A 19,847-nucleotide genomic window follows, 5' to 3' on the forward strand; every position below is an offset into this window, starting at 1 on the left:
GTGGAATGGACATGGGCAAGCACTCAAAGAAGAAAAGACAGTTTCCTGTTCTGTAACTAGTGTTCTTCGAGATGTTGATCATGTCCATTCCACAACACGCCCTCCTTTCCCACTGTCGGAGTTTCCGGCAAGAAGGAACTGAGGGTAGGGGGAGCCGGCAGCTCCCCTTATACCGCACCATGCAAACACCACTACCCTATGGATACTGCTGTGGGAAAAACTTCCGGCACCGGTGCATGTGGCAAGGATACACACCTAATTTGGAATGGAGATGAGCAACGTATCTCAGAGAGCACCAGTCACGGAACAGGTAACTTGTCTTTTTTTGTTCCCAGCAAGATGATGATGAATGCTATGCAGTGCAGGGCACTTCAGCTCCCATGGTGAGCTGAATAGCTCTCCAGCAATTGGGAATTTGGGAACCCCTAAAAATAGATTGCTTGGTTATACTGCAGAAAAATATCTTGAAATTCTTCAGGTTTCATATTCTAGGAGGATAAAGAAATGTGTGGAGATTGCAAAATGCAAACTTATTCAGAAGGGTAAGAGATCAATCCAATGCTTTGAAAATATTCCACTGCATTTTTATATCCAGGAAGGACAGAGCACAAACACTGCTCTTATAGTAGAATGTCATCAGTAACCCTCATTGTAATAATTGTAGATCTCTCTTGGGTATATTTAGATAGTGAAGATTTCAGTGTTAAATTTTTTTTTACATTTTAGGAGTATATCATTTTTTAAAAAGAGAGAGTTTGAAGAGGGTTAATGAAATGACATATTTTTCTTTTCCAGTGCCGGAATTGGACGTACAGGGGTTCTTATCACTATGGAAACAGCAATGTGTCTCATTGAGTGCAATCAGCCTGTTTATCCATTAGATATTGTGAGAACAATGAGAGATCAAAGGGCCATGATGATCCAAACACCTGTAAGTATCATTCTGGCTACGTTGTAGAAAAGTAATCTAATATTACACAGCGGTTTCATTCTCGCTGAAGACAGTAAGAGGTGCTGGATATTTTGAAAGAGGGCAGTTTAACTGAGAGTGGCTGTGGCCTTGGTCCACTGAGAACAATAAGATATCTCGGGGATTTTGAAAGAGAGTGATTCTTCATGAGTTTCTTTGCAGCAGCTTCTGCTGACAGACATACTTTATTAATAATGAAAATAAATGGCAAAAATCACTGTTAATTCTCAATATTTCTTTTCAAAAGCTATCCTTTGCACCAGACCTGCTCAATGAATGGAGAGAATAGGAAGGTGAAACTAGAGATGTGGGAAGGGAGGGTGACAGGAAGGAACAAGGTACTGGAGTATGTGTGAAGGGAAATAGAAAGAATTTCAAGAAGCAGAAGGAAATTGGAGGAGATGAATTAGGGGGAAGCTGGGTGATACAATCCAGCTGTGTAATTCTGCTCTGGCAATACAAAAAGCAACTTTAACTCTGCCCTGTAGTGAAACAATAGAAAGGAACAAGTAGAAGAAATCTAATGTGTCTTTAAAAACCAGTTTAATCTAATCTGGGATTGTAAAATACTTCAAAGGATCACGAGAGGACACCTGTTATCAGGTTTTTTGGGTGTCTTAACTGTGTGTTTCCACATGGGTTTTTTTTAGCATGTTTGGAGTTTTCGTAGGTTTATAATGCTTGGTTTGGGGATAATTGGAACATCCCTGTAATGTACTTTAGCCTAAATTACTGATTTGTATTCTTCCTCCTGCCTTTGCACTTCTAGATTGATACATGCACTTTCCACAAGGTGGCACTATGCCACGTTCATGCTTTCCATGTCATAAGTGAAAAGAATTGAGAAGTGTCAATTTTCTAGCGAAATCTTCAAACAGAAAAATATTTATTCTAATATATGTAAATCTAACTATACTGATACACATGTAATGATACAATAAATAATTAAAATTCTAAACCCATGTGACTGGTGTTTGTTTAAGATCTATCATCTGTTCAATAACCAGGGCTAGATAAAGCTGATTTAAGCCATTGGAGAGGTACAAATATTACCTTTCCAGTGGTATATAGTAACTCCTCACTTAACATTGTAGTTATGTTCCTGAAAAATGCGACTTTAAGCGAAACGATGTTAAGCAAATCCAATTTCTCCATAAGACTTAATGTAAATGAGGGGCTTAGGTTCCAGGGAAATTTTTTTCACCAGACAAAAGACTATATTATATAGTTTTAAACAAACAATTTAATATTGGTACACAGTGGTGATGATGATTGTGAAGCTTGGTTGAGGTGGAGGGGTCAGAGGGTGGGATATTTCCCAGGGAATGCTTTACTGCAAAATGATGAACTAGCAATTGGCTGAGCCCTCAAGGGTTAACTCTCTCAGCCTACCAGGCAGCAGGAAAGGAAGGAGGGCAGACAGAGACACACCCCTTGTGTGTGTGTTTGAGAGAGAGAGATGCGCATTTCCCCTTTAAGTATGAAGAGTGGGGTCAGAAGTACACTGCCTTGTTAATTAGATCAGCAAGCTGAGACTGGACTGCAGCTCTCTCTGTCCCTGTGTCCCCCCTGCTCTATGGAAGATGGGGTAAGCGGGGTGCAGGAGCAGGGGGGAGTGGGACACCCTGATATTAGCCCTCCTCTTTTTCCCCTCCCCCCACAGCAAACAGGAGTCTCGGGGAGCAGCTCCAAGGCAGAGGGCAGGAGCAGCACATGGCGGTGGGGGGAGGGACAGCTGAACTGCTGGCAATTGATAGCCTGCTGAGCAGCTGCTGCACAGGGAACTTAGGAGAGCTGATAGGGGGGCTACAGGTCCACCCTGGTTCCAACCACCCTAGCTAGCTGCAAGGGGCTGCTGTTCCTGCAAGCAGTGGACAAAGCAGGTGGCTGCCAAACGACATTAGAAGGGAGCATTGCACAACTTTAATTGAGCATGTTCCCTAATTGATCAGCAATGAAACAATGTTAACCAGGACGACTTTGAGTGAGGAGTTCCTGTATATTGTTATACAGCGATCATTTATATCTGTGGCACTTTGCAAGATAGTGGCTGTATTTTATGATCCGCTCTAAGGTATTTTGCTTTTTTTTGTTTAGTTGAGACATGGTTTTAGTAACTTATATCTCAAGAACTGCTAGAATTGAAAATAAAATGCTTTATTAAGAAGCCAGGATTCAAGTTTTTGATGACATAAAGCACTGGTTTCTCATTCTAAAAGTTTGTGAGATATGAGCAACTATGTCAAAATTAATGTAAAGGGGAAAAGGCAAGGTAGTTTTGGTACAATATTTCTTAAGGTTTAGAGGTAGGAAAACCTAAGACTAGTTAATCCACGGGGTTGGAGTGAGTCCCTACTCCTCAATAAAGGTACAATTACCAAACGGCTGCTTTTGATGAGGCACAATTCTGCCCTTTCAAGATAGGATGGGTGACCTAAGAGACCTTTTCTATCTCTAACTTATATGATTAAATTATGTTTCTTTTTCAATTAACTTCATCAACTTTCTTTTCAGAGTCAATACAGATTTGTTTGTGAAGCTATTTTGAAGGTGTATGAAGAAGGATTTGTTAAACCTTTAAAGACATCGCTGCATAAATAAGAGCAAAAGGGCTAGGATCCATATTGAAGTATCCTGTCCTTTGTAATAAACTGGCAGTATTCATTGTGCCATAACTCTGCTTGCAGGAAATGGTGTCGGAGAACAATGAAGAATTGACAAAGGACTTTGAAAACTTCAGCACTGTTGCACTTTATGTTGAAACAAAAATCAATCTCTAAAACTCTATTACTTACATGTGTTTGAAGACTTCATTATTTTCATGCTTTGCTCCGAACAAACCATAAATTGAAAGAACTGAGTGTGTTCAGGGTAACTTATGATATCTCATTGTAGTGCCATATACTCACTCCCCTTCTGGTTGAATTGCTACAAACAAGGCTTGGAATTATTTCACTCTGGTATACAACTGCATCTTTTAAAAACAAAACAGAAATCTACACTAAGCCATGGTCTCTTCCAGTGCTAGATTTATTTACGGTGTACGGATCCTCACTTTTGTTTTTAAAAACATCAGCAATATTGCCAATATTAGATAGAGACACTGCCTACTGATGCAGCACACTTTGCTCTTCACCCCTATTAGAGACCAGCTGGTTATGAGAGGAAAGCTGGAATCTGTGTTAACCCAGCAGTAGCTGCATAATGTCCACTTACCAGCATCTTGTAAAATATAAACAGCATTTCTCTGAACTGATGGCACAACTTATTTCTGTGTCATAACACTGGTGTATTCCAAATCATGTGACTTAACATTACATAACGGGAACTAGTGCATGCATTGCGTCTTAACCCCTTAAGTGCCTTGAGACTTACAGCGTATGTCTAATGAAAAGGCACTCATATGACCCTATGGGGAAGGTATTATCCTGTCATATTTATTTTAATGGGTTCATATTTTAATACATGGCCCTTGGTGCTTTGATTATGGTACTGCAAGGGGGTCACAGAATACCATTCCCTTTTTCCTTATACAAATACCCGCATGCTACTGTGGGTAGCAAATCACACCTACTTAATGTGTGAGCATTGTTTGCTGCTGTGAAATTAAATGGAAAACCTGACACATTCCTTCCAATTGGTAACTTATTAGCAGCTGATAATGAAAAGCCAGTAGGTTGTTAGAACTCATTTTACCCTACCATTGAGAAAATCTGTCTCATTTAATTAGATTATAACTTTTTAATACCACTGATATTTAAGGTTAAACTTACCATCAAGTGTGATTAATTCCTTTCCATTATCTGCTAACCAATTATTTTTCTAAGTCTTCATCCGTTGATTTCAAGCCATGTTCGTACTGGACTTTTTAATTATTATTATTATTAAAGTAAGGAATAAAACACTGTCAAATTGTCCCAAAACTTTATTTTACTCTCTTAATGACCCCAGTCATTTTTTCTGTTATCCTTGTATAAAATTAAATTGTTCCATTTTGTGTGCGTTGTTTCTTATTTAAGTCATTAGCATATTTGTAATGAGCAGTTTGTCTGTTTGATACAGTATCTGAGCTCATTGTAAGCATATGTATATTTTGTCCGTTTTCAATATTTTTTCCAGTTTGGGAGAAGCCAACTGATAAGCAAGGTATTGAGCTTGAAATACAGTAAGTAGGGGTTCAGTCACTTTTTTGACTACCCTTCAGAAACCTAACTTTACATGCCAATATTTAAAAGGTTTGTTATTTTATTGATTTCCTGAAAATTATTATCCGTTCGGTTTTGTTAATAAGCTATATAAAGTGTAGAATTAAAAGATATAAAGTTCTAAACTGAGAGAGTTTAAATATTGTAAAATTCTTCTATGTAATATACTCTCTTCAATGGGCATTTAGAAGAGACGACAGTTATAAAATACTTAAGAAAACAGTGAAAGTGAATTCAGGTCAGTTGAAGTCCTAGTTTATGAATCTGTAAACATCAAGAACCATGATGCCAAATAGAAGAGATATAGAGTTTTAAATATTTTTTAGAAATAAAAAGAACATAATTAATATTAGATGGGCTGTAGCCCTTATTTACAAAGAAATTCTGCTATGTATATTTCTAGAGCTGACATTCAATTCAATATTATCCCTCCGTGAACAAGTTAATCTTATTTAGAAGTACAGCGTAAGCTGACTCTACTGCCAGGTAACTGACAACGTGGCTTGCTTCCTAGAGAAATTGACAGGGAAAGGTAGTAATTTTACCCAAATCTAAACTGAGGATTTAGATATTCTCCAGTCTGTAGGATCGACATCTGTACCAGTCATACTTGGTGTAATCCTGCTAGGTGCTCAGTACCTCAGAGGGAGGCACTCAGGACCTTGTAGGATTGGAGCATTTTGGTGCATTTTCAGAGACTTTACCTTTACATCACTCAGGTAACGAAAAGAGATTAGGGGTATGTGTTTTTATTTTGACACCTGGGGTGATGATATAAAGACATTTTACATGGAAGTGTTGAAAAAATCCATATCTCCTTAGTAGTCCATTTCTAGTCAACAGAACATGAAATATCACAGGATGTTATCTCACACCTACTGAGCATAAATAGTAAAACATCTTTGGATATTAAGCCAAAAGTAGCTGTTCCTATTTTGATGGCCATCCAAAAGAAATACTTTTTCCTCTGGATTAGAGAGACATAAAAAAAATAATAAACTGGCTTTAATCTTAGTTTTGTTTTAAACTACCTGCAACAAAATTGTTACCCTGTACTTTGGAAAGTTTTCAAGCTTTGACTTCCATGTGACAGCACTTTGAGCCATAATATTGGCTAGCTCGAAGGCTAATTTATAGGACTGTCAAACTATTAAAAAAATTAATCGCAATCAATTGCATGATTAAAAAAATTAATTGCACTCTTAAAAACTAATAGAATACCATTTATTTAAATATTATTTGATGTTTTCTACATTTTCAAATATATTGATTTCAATTACAACACAGAATACAAAGTGTACAGTGCTCATTTTATATTTATTTTTATTACAACCTAATATAAGTACTGTAGTGCAATCTCTTTATAATGAATGTTGAACTTACAAATGTAGAATTATACAAAATATAATTGTACAAAATATATAACTGCATTCAAAAACAAAACAGTGTAAAACTTTAGAACCTGCAAGTCCACTCAGTCCTACTTCAGCCAATCACTCAGACAAACAAGGTTGGTTACAATTTGCAGGAGATAATGCTCCCCACATCTTGTTTACAGTATCACTTGAAAGTGAGAACAGGCTTCCGCATGGCACTGTTGTAGCTGGCATTGCAAGATAGTTACGTGCCAGATGTGCTAAAGTTTCATATGTCGCTTCATGCTTCAGCCAGAAGACATGTCCATGCTGATGGGTTCTGCTCGATAACAGTCCAAAGCAGAGCAGACTGATGCATGTTCATTTTCATCATCTGAGTCAGATGCCAACACAGTAGGTTGATTTTCTTTTTTAGTGATTCGGGTTCTATAGTTTCTGCATCTGAGTGTTGCTCTTTTAAGACAGCTGAAAGCATTCTCCATACGTCGTCCCTCTCAGATTTTGGAAGGCACTTCAGATTCTTAAACTTTGGGTCGAGTGCTGTATCTATCCTTAGAAATCTCACATTGGTACCTTTTTTGTGTTTTGTCAAAAATGCAGTGAAAGTGTTTTTAAAATGAACATGTGCTGGGTCATCATCTGAGACTGCTATGACATGAAATATATGGCAGAATGTGGGTAAAACAGAACAAGAAACATACAAATCTCTCCCGAGCAGTTCAGTCACAAATTTAACGCTTTTTTTTTTTTTAACGAGCATCATCGGCATGGAAGCATGTCCTCTGGAATGGTGGCAGAAGCATGAAGGGGCATATCTGAAGGGGCATGAATGTTTAGCATATGTGGCATGTAAATACCTTGCAACTCCGTCCGCAAAAGTGCCATGCGATCTGTTCTCACTTTCGGGTGACATTGTAAATAAGAAGCAGTCAGCAGTATCTCCTGTAAATGTAAACAAACTTGTTTGTCTTAGCAATTGGCTGAACAAGAAGTAGGACTGAGTGGACTTCTAGGCGCTAAAGTTTTACATTGTTTTGGTTTTGAGTGCACTTACGTAAAAAAAAAAATCTACATTTAAAAGTTACACTTTCACGACAAAGAAATTGCACTACAGTATTTGTATGAGGGGAATTTAAAAATGGTATTTTTTATTATTTTTACAGTGCAAATATTTATAATAAAAATAATATAAACTGAGCACTGTACACTTTGTATTCTGTGTTGTAATAGAAATCAATATATTTGAAAATGTAGAAAAAATCCAAAAATATTTAATAAATTTCAGTTGGTATTCTATTGTTTAACAGTGCAATTCATTGTGTTCAAATTTTTTAATCGTAGTAAATTTTTTTAGTTAATCGCATGAGTTAACTGCGATTGACAGCCCTACTAATTTAACTAAGCACTTAATGTCTAAAAAATTAAATTTTAAAATATACATCTATTATATTAAGATATTTTATGTTCATAGCCAAGTTGTAAGTGAAAATAATGGCATTGCCCTTTTTCATACTCTTACTGAGGGAAAGGAGGAATAGAGAATTTATAGCAACATTGTATACTACTGGTATTTTACATATTTAAATATTCTTATGTAAGGTCACCAAAGCAGTTTGAGTTTGCAAGATCCATTTATACCACAATTGAGTGGAGTATATTATTCACTGTTTTTTTGTATTGATTTCAGATAGAGACAGGAACATAAGACTTCTTAGAAATCTTCATCTCCATTGACTTAAACTGATTTCTTGTACTAACCAGCTGCAGTGAAAAAAAAAAATCCCAAGTATCAGTATATTAGCTGAAATTAGGGTAACAAGTTTATAGACAAATGTTATGGGTTTTTTTTAGCTTCCCTAAAGGCACATATATGGTGATAATTAAGACTTTTTTGAGCAGCATTGAAAAGCATCAAAGCCTTATTTGCACCATAAAGCATTAGTTCAAAAAAATGTTTCTACCAGTTGTGGTATAAATGGCCTTAAAAATATTTTTCTGTGGCTGAAAAAAGTCAAAACTGCTAAATATTTTACTTTGGGTTATGAAGATCTGTATCATTAGCCGCAAAAGAAAAAAAAAACAGTGTTTCGTGGTGTACAAAACATGAATGTATCTTTCAGACCTAATGACCTATACGTGTTTAGTGTTATGACTGTTGGATTTTATGGATAATTATTTTCATACCATTTGTTTAAAATAAAAGTTGGGGTGGAAGGGGAAGAAAAGGAAAAAAATGTAAAAAAAATTTGTAACGCTTCCATGATACTAATGCAGTTTTTCTTTAAATCACGTGGTTTTTGTTGTAAATAACAGCAATATTATGACAGTTTGTGCCAATGTATGATGTTTCAGATTCTTTTTGTTTCGTTTTGGCTTCCTGATTGAAAACTGCAACTGCCATTTATTATTTCAAGTATCTTTGCTGAAGGGTTTTCTTTTAAATGCAGAAATTTGGAGCTCTTGACTTTTTTGAGTGTTTGGAGGGAAGGAGCATGATTTTTTGTTTTTGCTAAATATGAAGTAATGTACAGGTAACTTATTATGAAGCATACACTGATGTCAGCCAATCACTCTGAGAAGTAACTTTCGGTAAGCCAGCTAAATGTGTTTTATCAGCACTCAGTTATATTGCATTTGGAGGTATTTGGTTCTCAAATAGTACAATATTCTTAAGCAATAAAACTTACTACTTTTATACTCTTTATTCCAAAATATTCTACCCCAGTCACTAGTAACAAAAGTCTAGTATTCAGGCAACTACAGTTAGCACTAGCTCATGTTTCTTCCCGGTTTCCACAAATTACAATTTGAAATTATTGTATTTTCCATGTCTCCTTCAGCAACAACATTTCTTTAGGATAGCCTCTTAGTCATTCTGCCATCTTCTATCATAAAAACATTCAAAAAGCAGTTGAAGAGACCAAGAGAAGGTCTGCTGTGGAACCATGTAACTGGCACCTTCCCATGGAAAGTAAGCAGATAACTTTGCAGAACCCAAAGGAAGGCAGAACTGCTGCAGTTCCAACATGCAGGGAGACAGAAAGCAGAGAAGGTCATGCATGAAGATTCTGCAGCCCCCTACATGTGGTGGAGCAGAATTGCATGGTATTCCAGGTATTACCGTATGTATGAGGTGTGGGAGGTGTTCAATGGTGAAAGGAAATTGCAAGGGTGTGGCCTGTATTTCAGCAAACTGTATAGATCCAACATCCACAAACCTTCAGGTAGGGAGTAGGAAATCAAGCCCATGAGCTGTAGGAGAGCCGGCAGACCTGCTCTGCAGGTGCCCCATGCCTTGTTTCTGGGGAGGATTCTGGTCTCACATTCAAATTTGGCTTACTCAAAACTTTGTATAAGTGACCAGAATTTTATCGCCTACAGTCACCTGTGACCAAACGTTTATAATCTCACATGCATCACAAATTCCAGGTCTCTGGTTTGCTATGCATTATACTGCATCAGAACAGCGATGTCAGCTTATCTGTGGCTTGCTAATTCCAGTACCCAGCTTTCCTTTAAAACATGTAAAACCGTTATTTTAAAATAGAAAACCTTTTTAAACAGTATAAGAGTGTTCTTTTATTTTTTTTTCCATTGCACATGCCATAGATCATTGCTGGGGTCCAATGCCAAAATTCAATAAACGTATCCACTCTGTAAAGGAGCGTCTCATTTCATTTGTTAAAGTTGCAAAGATAAGTATATTAATGGTGATAGGGAAGGTGCTAGGAGAGGAAAGTGATTTATTTGCTTTAATAAACCTATTTTATCCTATCTATATTGTCGCACTATAATTAGAAACCAAAGCTGAAATTGTTGGGTTATCAGTCTGCAGAGGAGAGGTGGCTAGTTAGATGAAACATGTCAAATTCACCCCTATGCAGAGCTGGCACAGACCTATGCATCCCTTCAGAGGACTTTTCCAACATAAGGGTTTAATGGGTGCATAGGCCGTAAGCTGACCCTTTGCAGGTTGGTGAATTTCACTCATTGTGATCTGAGTTGAGAGAAATTGGGGAGGAGTGAATCATTGCGTTCTTTTAAAAACATTACTCTTGGATAAGTTGACACTTCATCACCTTAAAGTCAAATGTTCTGGTTATTTGCTTTTTTTGGGCTAGATGTTGAAAGAACACAAAATAACCAAAATACATCATTCTGTGGTATTCCTCAGCATTAGTTCTTGCTTCACAGACCTTGGTTGACAATTTTGTTCGTTGCATTATTTCATATTTAGCAAGTTTTAATATTTTAAGGTTCATTTTTTCTAAGTTTCTTGAATTTCAAATAGCACTTTATCTCATGCTTTTACTACTGACTTAACTATTGGACAAAATAAATTGTTATGGGCTTGGAGAGAGATGCTTAACTGATTTCTGTACAGAGTTGATTTGGATCGCACCCTGGTACAAATGCTTTACAGTTTTCTAACCGTTTTTGGCTTACTTCATATGTCCCTGACACCATCAAATAAGAAGTCTTGACAATTTTTAATCTCCATTTTACTGTGTTATAATAATTTTAAAGTCTGGTACTAAAAACAAGGTGCAAACATAAACTACAGGGTACTCTTGAATTCATCTCTGTGTTCTCTCTCAGCTAGCTACAAATAAGCTATGTTTACTGTAAGTATGTCGCTTAGCATTATTTTAACATTAGGTAAATAACCTGAAAATCAGGTAATTCTTTTTTGTACTTGTGTTATAACTTATTTTGAGTTTTGATAACTAAAGATAAGTAGATAATGCACAATAGTAAGTTTTTAAAAAGTTGTAACCCTTTTACTCCGAGGCAGAGTCTTGAAACACGAGTGAAGGGATTAACACAGTTTACATTAAGCTGTTTTGTTCTCTCTTTATTAATTAGAATATATCCACAACTAGCCCAGTGCAATTATCTCAGTATATTACGGCTCCACAGTAACAATCCATAACATCATCTTAACAAATAAGAAAAACTAGACTTTAATTTCCTATTATGTAGATGTAACTTTATTTCAGGTAGCTCACTTATCAGTGATCTAGTTTTAACTAGTGAATTTGGCAAAGCTATTCTTGTGTGTTTTTCTGTAACAGGTGCTATACTATATGTGAAAATACAAAGGGGGGAAAATCTTGTCTGGATCATATTCACAATCATCGGTGGCAGTATTTATTTGCAAGTCACTTATGGGTAATAAGTTTGCAGTTTCTGCTGCAGCTTTGCATATGTCTGATTTCAGTTGGGTTTCATACTGCTCAGTGAGTGTCTATGAATGTGTAAGTAGATCATCCCCTAAGGTTAAATAGCTCCTTTGTTATTTAGCCCAATTCTATTAAAATCTTTCTGTTAATGTTAAAATATGCTCTTCCCTGAAGTAGATTTTTGCCTATGAATTTGTACAATTGCTCATCAGATAAACCTATTCAGAAAACACATCGTCTAGGTTGCTCAGTTGAAAAATAAACTTGAATTTGGTCAACACTGGACAATGTGAAAAGAAATTCAGCTTTTGTCACTGCAGCTACTGTATACTTCAAAGAGCCTTATGTGTCCTCATTCTGGTAAAATGAAAGTTCTTGCGATTAATATGATACACTAACATTCTACAGAATACCAGCAGCTCCCAAGATAAATATGCTAGTTAACATTTAAGAAGTCTTGTTTTAGTCTTAAGAACAATTTCATTCTATTATGTGAAATAAATGCTGTTATACATATTTTGTGGATATATTTAATTTCAATTGGCAAATGGTTGTCTAGGTGCAAACTTGAAAAAAATATATAGTTTACTTGTGAATCTTAATTGTTTAATTGCAAAATAAAGATGTGCTTTAGTAATTTAAAGTTTAATTTCTGGGAGATTTTCTACCTGCTGTATACTTGGTTTTGTCATGCCATTCCTGCATAAACTCTGTATTTTTAACATGATATAGTATTACCATAAATACAGCTCTGCTTTGCTGTAGGTGAGGGTTTTTGTGTGTGTGAACTGAATGCTAGTTAAAAGATGCTAAATTAACAAGTGACATTTTCTATCTCTAGAACAAGTAGGATATGAGCTGTGGAAGCACAAGTTTCTTCCATGCTTTCCTGACAGTGAACCTCAGCTTTACACTAGAGAGAACCACACCTCTGCCATTATTAATCCTTTATATACAGTGATATTTTTGTGTTTTTCAGAATAAAACAGTCGGTGCTCCATCAAGCTTACAGCCTGATAGACAAAATTTGGGTTGGTGTAGAGATTATTGATGGGAAGAATGACAGTTCCTGGTAGAAGTTTGTGATGAAGTGGACAAAAAGTGGGAGACTGTTCCAGGCAAATTGGTCGATATGAATGAAGGTGCAAAGCCAAGAGCAAGTGAAAAAGATGAAAGGATCTATAACAGGAAAGGACTGGGAGGAGTCTTCTGAGCAGGAGGACGGACTAGGGAAAAATGAGAACAGCACCGTAGCACAGGGATATTGATTAGGGAAGTTGAAGTTGGATCTGATGTAGTAAAGAAACACTGCTGGAGGCATTCAATGAAAGGGGGAGTGGCAAGAGATAATTTTAAATAGCAATATTTTGTTTAAACTGGAATAGGGAGAGATGAATGAGAAGGCTGGATAGGAGGAAGAGTAATCGCATTTGAACTCATGGACAAAGGATTTGAGCATTGAATATAGTGAGGAAAGCAGATTTTAATTATATGTGAGATTAATAAGTCATGAGTTAGCAAGAGGCTGGATATGGGAGAGGAGAGAATTTAAATGTCACTGATATTACAAGGCTGGAAGATGAGAACAGTAGCATTTGTCACTGGTGATGGAGAATGGACATTGTGAGAGGGATTAGGTGGAAAAGCGTTCAGTCTTGGGAGCAACTGAATGGGGCCTTGTGGTAGGAGGTCATTGTCCATAATGCTTCAATCTTTGTCTTCTGTGAGGTCTGGCATACCAATGAGTGCAAATACAGTGGCAGTTGTGTGGTGTGGACACCTGTCCACTAGAAAGTGAGCTGAAAGCATTGTGTTTTTGCAAAGATGATGCATCAGCTGCTCTGCACTTATGATCTCGGAACTGCAAAGAAAAGTGAAGCTGATTAGTTTCTAAATGTATTGGGTTTCCCCTTTTCCTCCAGTAAAAGTTTTCAAAATGTGCATGTATTTCCTGATAGTGTACTGTCAGCAAGCAGGCATCCCTTTCACTCAGTTCAGAATGCATAAACTGAATTAGCATCCAGAACGCATCCCCTTTCTGGGATTTGCCTTCATTACTTAAATAAGATATAAACTTCAATCTAAGCTTCCTCCTGTGCTTGCTTTGTTCCTAGCGTTTCCACCTGAAGGACGCTTCTGTCCTAGCCTCTAGCTCCCTGTCTCCAGAGAGACATGCCCAAAAACCTATCCCAGTGTCCTTACAAGACACTGTGTCTCATCAGAAATTACTTTGTAACTTTATACACTTTTCTAACAACCGTGACATGAAGACAAGTCAACAGAAGAGCTTTGTTTTGGGTGGTGGTTCCTATGTATATTCCATTGTGGGTGCACATGTGTTCCATGCACCTAAGACCAGAAGATTCTTGCTAGCAGTGTCCGTTGGCCTGTGCCTGTACCCCTCTCCTCATGCTCCAGATCAAAAGCATACTGGGCAGCGTGGACCAACCATCTCTCTATTTCTGTTCTACCACCTATGGTCTGAGATGGAATTTTTTCAGTGTCCGCAGCGCTGGCATAGCTTCCTCTGTGTCTAATTATAAACAGTTTTTAGATCAGTTTTTATAGTTCAGTGTAGTTTTTAGGAGTCAGGGGTGGGGAGCCTTCCTGTACCTCCATATGAGGTGATTAGTATGTCCAAGATCCCAGGATTCAAGAACTGCATCTCCTGCTCTCTGGCCTTCCTGGTCAGCGACAACCACCTCTACTCACATCCCACTGAAGTGTGGCACTTGAGATCCTTCTCTAGATTGGAATCTCCTGAACCTGCTCCGTCAATGGATACTTCAAGGCTTGTGCGGTCCTGTCCTCAGCAACCTCCTTGGTATGACCAATCCTTAATTCCTCCCCCGCTTCCTTATGAACATCCTCCCACTGGCCATATTGGTACCCTTGGGCTGTATACTGCCAACAGTTTTCCACGGTGCCTAGTGCTCTCAGGGAATGCCATGGACAGCACTCCCAGATTCCCTCTGTTCCCCCACAGCAATTTCCATTGCAAGAGGAGCAAGAAGCAAGGACTGATGAGGAGGCTTCTCCTCAGATGAATATTTCATCATCCTCTCTGAATGAAGTAATTATGTCCCTTCCTTCTACTGTTAGATTATGTCAAACAATTTCAGAAGTTGATGAAAAGGGCAGCAGATACTCTTCAAATACTGTCTGAAGACGTCCAAGAGACGGCGTAAGTTGTTGAATGTTCTTCATGTACCATCTTCCGCACAGGTGGCGCTTTCTGTAAATGAGGTGGTGTTAGAATCCGCAAAGACAATTTGGCTGACTCCTGCCACTGATCCCCCTCCCCCAACAGCTAAGAGAGCAGAGAAAAAGTATGTTCTGGCTAAGGACTCAGAATTTTTATTTTCCATCCAGCCCCTAACTCCTTGGTCATGGATCCAGTAAATGAATGCAACAGGCAATACCATTGCAAGGTTACACAGTTTGATAAGGACTTTTGGTCCCTTGATCACTTTGGTCATAAAAGTTACTCACCTGCCACCCTGCAGTTCAGAATTACTGATCACCAGGTGATTCTTGCAAAAGGATAACTGCATTAACTATTCAAAATGTAAAGCATAGGGAGCAATTTTAGGCCCTCATTGCAGAGGGACAGCTTCTAGTGAGGACAGCTTTACAAGCTTCTGCCAATGCAGCTGACACTCCATCTCCACAGCTGTGGTCATGCATTAAGTCTCTTGGTTGCAGGACTCTGGTGAAATCCAAAACACCACAGAGAATCTTGCCTTTGGTGGGCTTAAATTATTCACCAAGTCCACGGATGAGTCCCTGCATTCTCTGAAGGATTCCAGGGTGACCATTCACTAGGCATAGATAGGCCTGCAAACAAGTCAGTTTCAGCCATTTCATAAATCCTGATCAGCTCAGTTTCCCAGCTACCAGAGGTGTTGGAGTCACTTAAAAAGAAATTTATAATGCAGAGGGCAAACTACTGCAACCATTGCACCTGGATTCAACCCAGCAGACATCATCTACAAAGCATTCATGTTGATGCCTTAGTTGAGGGCCTCAAGCACCCCCATGACCTGGATTTGTTGCTACACCATCCTTCCCCATCCTCCCACCCTTTGGGGATCATCTCTCCCATTTCTGCAACATATAGGAGCAGATGGTCTTTGAGGTTATAACATTGGGCTGTTCCATCCATTTTCACTCCATACTCCCCCATCCCTTTTCAGGGATCCATCTCAGAAACCTCTCCAGAGATGAGAGGTTTTCTCCCTCATCCACATAGGAGCTGTGGAATTAGTCCCCAGTGAGTACAGGGGAAAGGGATTTTATTCCAAGTACTTCCTGGTTCCCAAAAAGACAGGTGGATGGAGGCCAATACTAGATTTCAGGATGCTGAATACCTTTGTCAGGATACAGAGGTTCAAGATGGTAACATTGTAGCTATCATTCCATGCCTGGATCTGGAAGACTACTTGACCTTCAGGACACGTGCTTTGATGTCACAATATATCCCTATCACAAGAGATTCCTATGCTTTGTTGTAAGTCAGGACACTTATCAATATCAAATCGTCCCTTTTGGACTCTCTACTGCCCTCAGAGTATTTACTTCTCAAGCATGTGGCAACATGTACCTTTGTCACACTATACACCCACTTACCACTGCTTTGTTTCCAAAACTGGCTCAGTTTTACCCCCAACAGAGACACTCTGAACAAGTTGCTCTCTATCCCCAGCCATGTACCTGTCTCCCTCGACTGGTGAAAGAATCTAGACAAGATGTGCTTAGGAGTTCCCATCAACCCCTCCCTCCCACAGTCACAATAGTTTTGGATGCATCCCTCCTAAGGTGAGGAGTCCATTTACAGTACTACACTTATCCAGGGCAAATAGTCCACCCAGGATTCTACCCTTCATATCAACATTCTGGAGTGCAGAGCCTTAAGATAAGTTTGCCAGCACTTCCTTCCCATGATAGGTCAGTCCGTCTGCAAAATGAATGACAATAGTGCCTGCTACGCACTACATAAATCGACAAGGGGGAATGAGATCCCATTTCCTCAGCTCAAAGACAGGTGATGTATGGAACCGGTGAGAAGCCCACCCCAGCAGATTATCACCAAATCAACAAGAAGTGATGCAATTTTAGACTCGGTTTTGGTAAGTAGTAAGGACATCACAGAATAGATAGTTGTAGGAAATTACCTTGGATTGAGTGATCACAAGTTGATTCAATTTAAATTGAGTGGAAGGATAATTAAAGGCAGGTCATCAAATATGGTTTTGTATTTCAAAAGGGCAGGTTTGGGGAAATTAAGGGAATTAGATGAAGTCAGCTGTGCTGAAGAGCTCAAGGACTTAAATGTGGAAGATGCTTGGAATTTCTTTCAATTGACTATACAAAAACTATCTGAAGTTTGCATCCCAAGCAAGAGGGAAAAACTTGTAGGGAAAGGTTCCAGGTCCAGCTGAGGGAATAACTTATCACAAAAAGGTTATTAGGAGTAAGCAAAGAGGCTATAGGAAATGGAAAAAGGGATTGATCAGCAAAGAGAGCTACCGTGTAGAGGTTAGAAAATATAGGAATAAAGTGAGAATTGCTAAAAGTGAAGCTGAATTAACTCTTGCCAAGGAAATTAAAATGAATTAGAGGGTTGGTTTTTTTTTAGAGAGAGAGAGAGAGAAAAAAATAAGGAAGGATGAGGCTGGGCCACTATGCAGTGTGGATGGGAAGGAAATGAAAGATAATCTAGGTATGGCCCAAAAACTAAATGAATACTTTGCCTCGGTGTTCACTAAGGATGATCATATGGAACATATGCATGAAAGCAAAAGGGCTGATGGAAATAGATGCCTAGACATGGAAATTGCCACATCTGAAGTGCAAGAAAAACTTAGAGCTTAATCAGGGGAACTGGATAATTTCCCAGGGTCTAATCATAAGAATTTCTGCTACAAACTGGGGACTCATCAATGGAAATGACAGAGGAGAGAGACTTGGATGTGTGGGTTGATCAAAAGATGGCTATGAGCCACCAATGTGATTCGGCTGAGTAAAAAACAAATGTGATTCTAGGATGTATCAGATGATGCATTTCCAGTAGGGATAAAGAAGTATTAATGCCACTATATAAAGCACTGGTAAAACCTCATTTGGAATACTGTGTTCAATTCAGGTCACCCATGTTTAAAAAAAGATTAATTTAAACTGGAAAAGGTGCAAAGAAGAGCTACTAGGATGATTGGGGAATGGAGGACCTGTCTTAGGAGACTGGAAGAACTAGGTTTACTTAATAGCAGAAAAAAAAGGGGGGGTGAGAAGGGGTATGATTGCTGTCGATAAATACATCAGAAAGGTAAATAGCACGAAGGGATGATGAGCTATTTCAGCTGAAGGACAATGTTGGCACAAGAACAAATGGATATAAACTGGCCATGAACAAATTCAGGTTGGAAATTAGAAGAAGGTTCTATAACTGGGTTGTTTGTGGTGGTAGCGGGCAGGGCTCAGCCGCCCTGGGGCCCACTTCTGGTTTCTGTCTTACAGTTGTAAAAACTTATGCTTCGGAATTTCAGTTGGCCACTAGCAGGAGTCAGGAAACGATTTTCCCTTCTGCCAATGTATTTTGTTTTTGTTTTTAATGTCCTTCCTCTGAAGCATGGGGGATGGTCACAACAGGAAATGGGACATGTTAGGATATAAATATTCAGACCTGTCTGTAAAGCCTATACGCTAAGAATTTAGGTGTATTCTTATCACTTAGCTAGTTATAGAGGTATAAAAGAAAGAATCAAAATCACTGTCTGCCGATGTAAGGTCCTTCTCTTACTGTGACAGTCTGAGGCCCTGTTCTTAGGCTAAGGCCTTTGGCTAAGCAGCAGAGGCAGCCATAAGCTGGGAAGCGAACGGTCACATCCTCACATTCCAAACTAGTCACATTGAAAGAAGGTGCTATTGGGCTGTTAGGAATACAGTCCTGTCCTGATAATGCCTATCGCCTCCAGAGAAAGGGAAGTGCCTAGAAAATGTAAAAGGAAACTTAGTTTGATAGCATCCTGTCTGGCAAGAACTCACATCAATAGCTGGGATGTAAAATCCTCACTTCTGTATTGTTTTGTCATTATAGTTCCCACTTTGCTATTGTTTATTTGCATGGTCTCTGGTTCTGTGATTGTTTCTGTCTGCTGTATAATTAATTTTGCTGGGTGTAAACTAATTAAGGTGGTGGGATATAATTGGTTACATAATCATGTTACAATATGTTAGGATTGGTTAAATTTCAGGAAAATGGTTGGTTAAGGTATACCTAAGCAGAACTCAAGTTTTACTATATAGTTTGCAGTCAATCAGGAAGTGAGTGGGTGTGGGGGGAATGGGAACAGGGAATGGGGGTGGGGAATTGGAATCATGTTTTGCTAAGGGAGGGAATGGGAACGGAATGGGGATGGGGAAATTGGAATCATGTTTTGCTCAGGCGGGGAATGGGAACAGGGACACAGGTGTAAGGCTCTGTGGTGTCAGAGCTGGGAAGGGGGACACTAAGGAAGGAAATTGGAATCATGCTTGCTGGAAGTTCACCCCAATAAACATCGAATTGTTTGCCCCTTTGGACTTTGGGTATTGTTGCTCTCTGTTCATGCGAGAAGGACCAGGGAAGTAAGTGGGTGAAGGAATAAGCCCCCAACAGGACATTAGATGGGGTGTGCCAGGGCTCTGACATGGCACCAAGTATTCTCTCTCTCGGGTGCTTGGCTGGCTGGTTCTTCTTTACTTGCTCAGGATCTAGTTGATCGTCATAATGTGGGATCAGATTGGCAGTGAACTTCGATTTTTTGGGGGCCTTCCTCAGCAGTGTGTGGGTATTGGTCACTTGCCAAGGTATATCTGGATATATATCATTTAATCACTTCCCTACCATTGCAGGGGCCTCAGGTACATGTGCACCTTGGTCCCTCTTATTCTCCATGGCACATAATAATCTAGTTTTCTTGGGGGCTGAAATACTTTGGTTCATTTTCAGTTGGGTTTAGTGTGAGAGTGCTGTGTGGTGATCGAGGACTGTGATCTACAGGAGGTTAGACTCGATCTGGTGGTCCCTTCTGCTTTGAACTCTGAATCTGAACAGTTTATTTGCCTGGTCTTC

At 38.8% G+C, this 19,847-nt stretch overlaps 1 protein-coding gene across 2 annotated transcripts in view; it reads left to right on the top strand.

The window, feature by feature from the left end:
• Positions 1-7,675, top strand: part of PTPN4 (protein tyrosine phosphatase non-receptor type 4) — a 245,977-nt gene extending 238,302 nt beyond the window's left edge. For both annotated transcript variants that reach the window (XM_074967065.1, XM_074967064.1), the window contains 2 exons: positions 796-931; positions 3,485-7,675. In XM_074967065.1, the coding sequence (XP_074823166.1) occupies positions 796-931; positions 3,485-3,571 (223 nt within the window). In that variant the 3' untranslated portion in view covers positions 3,572-7,675. The remainder of the gene's footprint in view (positions 1-795; positions 932-3,484) is intronic.
• Positions 7,676-19,847: the final 12,172 nt, after the last annotated feature.

The sequence above is a fragment of the Natator depressus genome, chromosome 11 (genome assembly GCF_965152275.1).
Source record: "Natator depressus isolate rNatDep1 chromosome 11, rNatDep2.hap1, whole genome shotgun sequence".
Classification (NCBI taxonomy): domain Eukaryota; kingdom Metazoa; phylum Chordata; order Testudines; family Cheloniidae; genus Natator; species Natator depressus.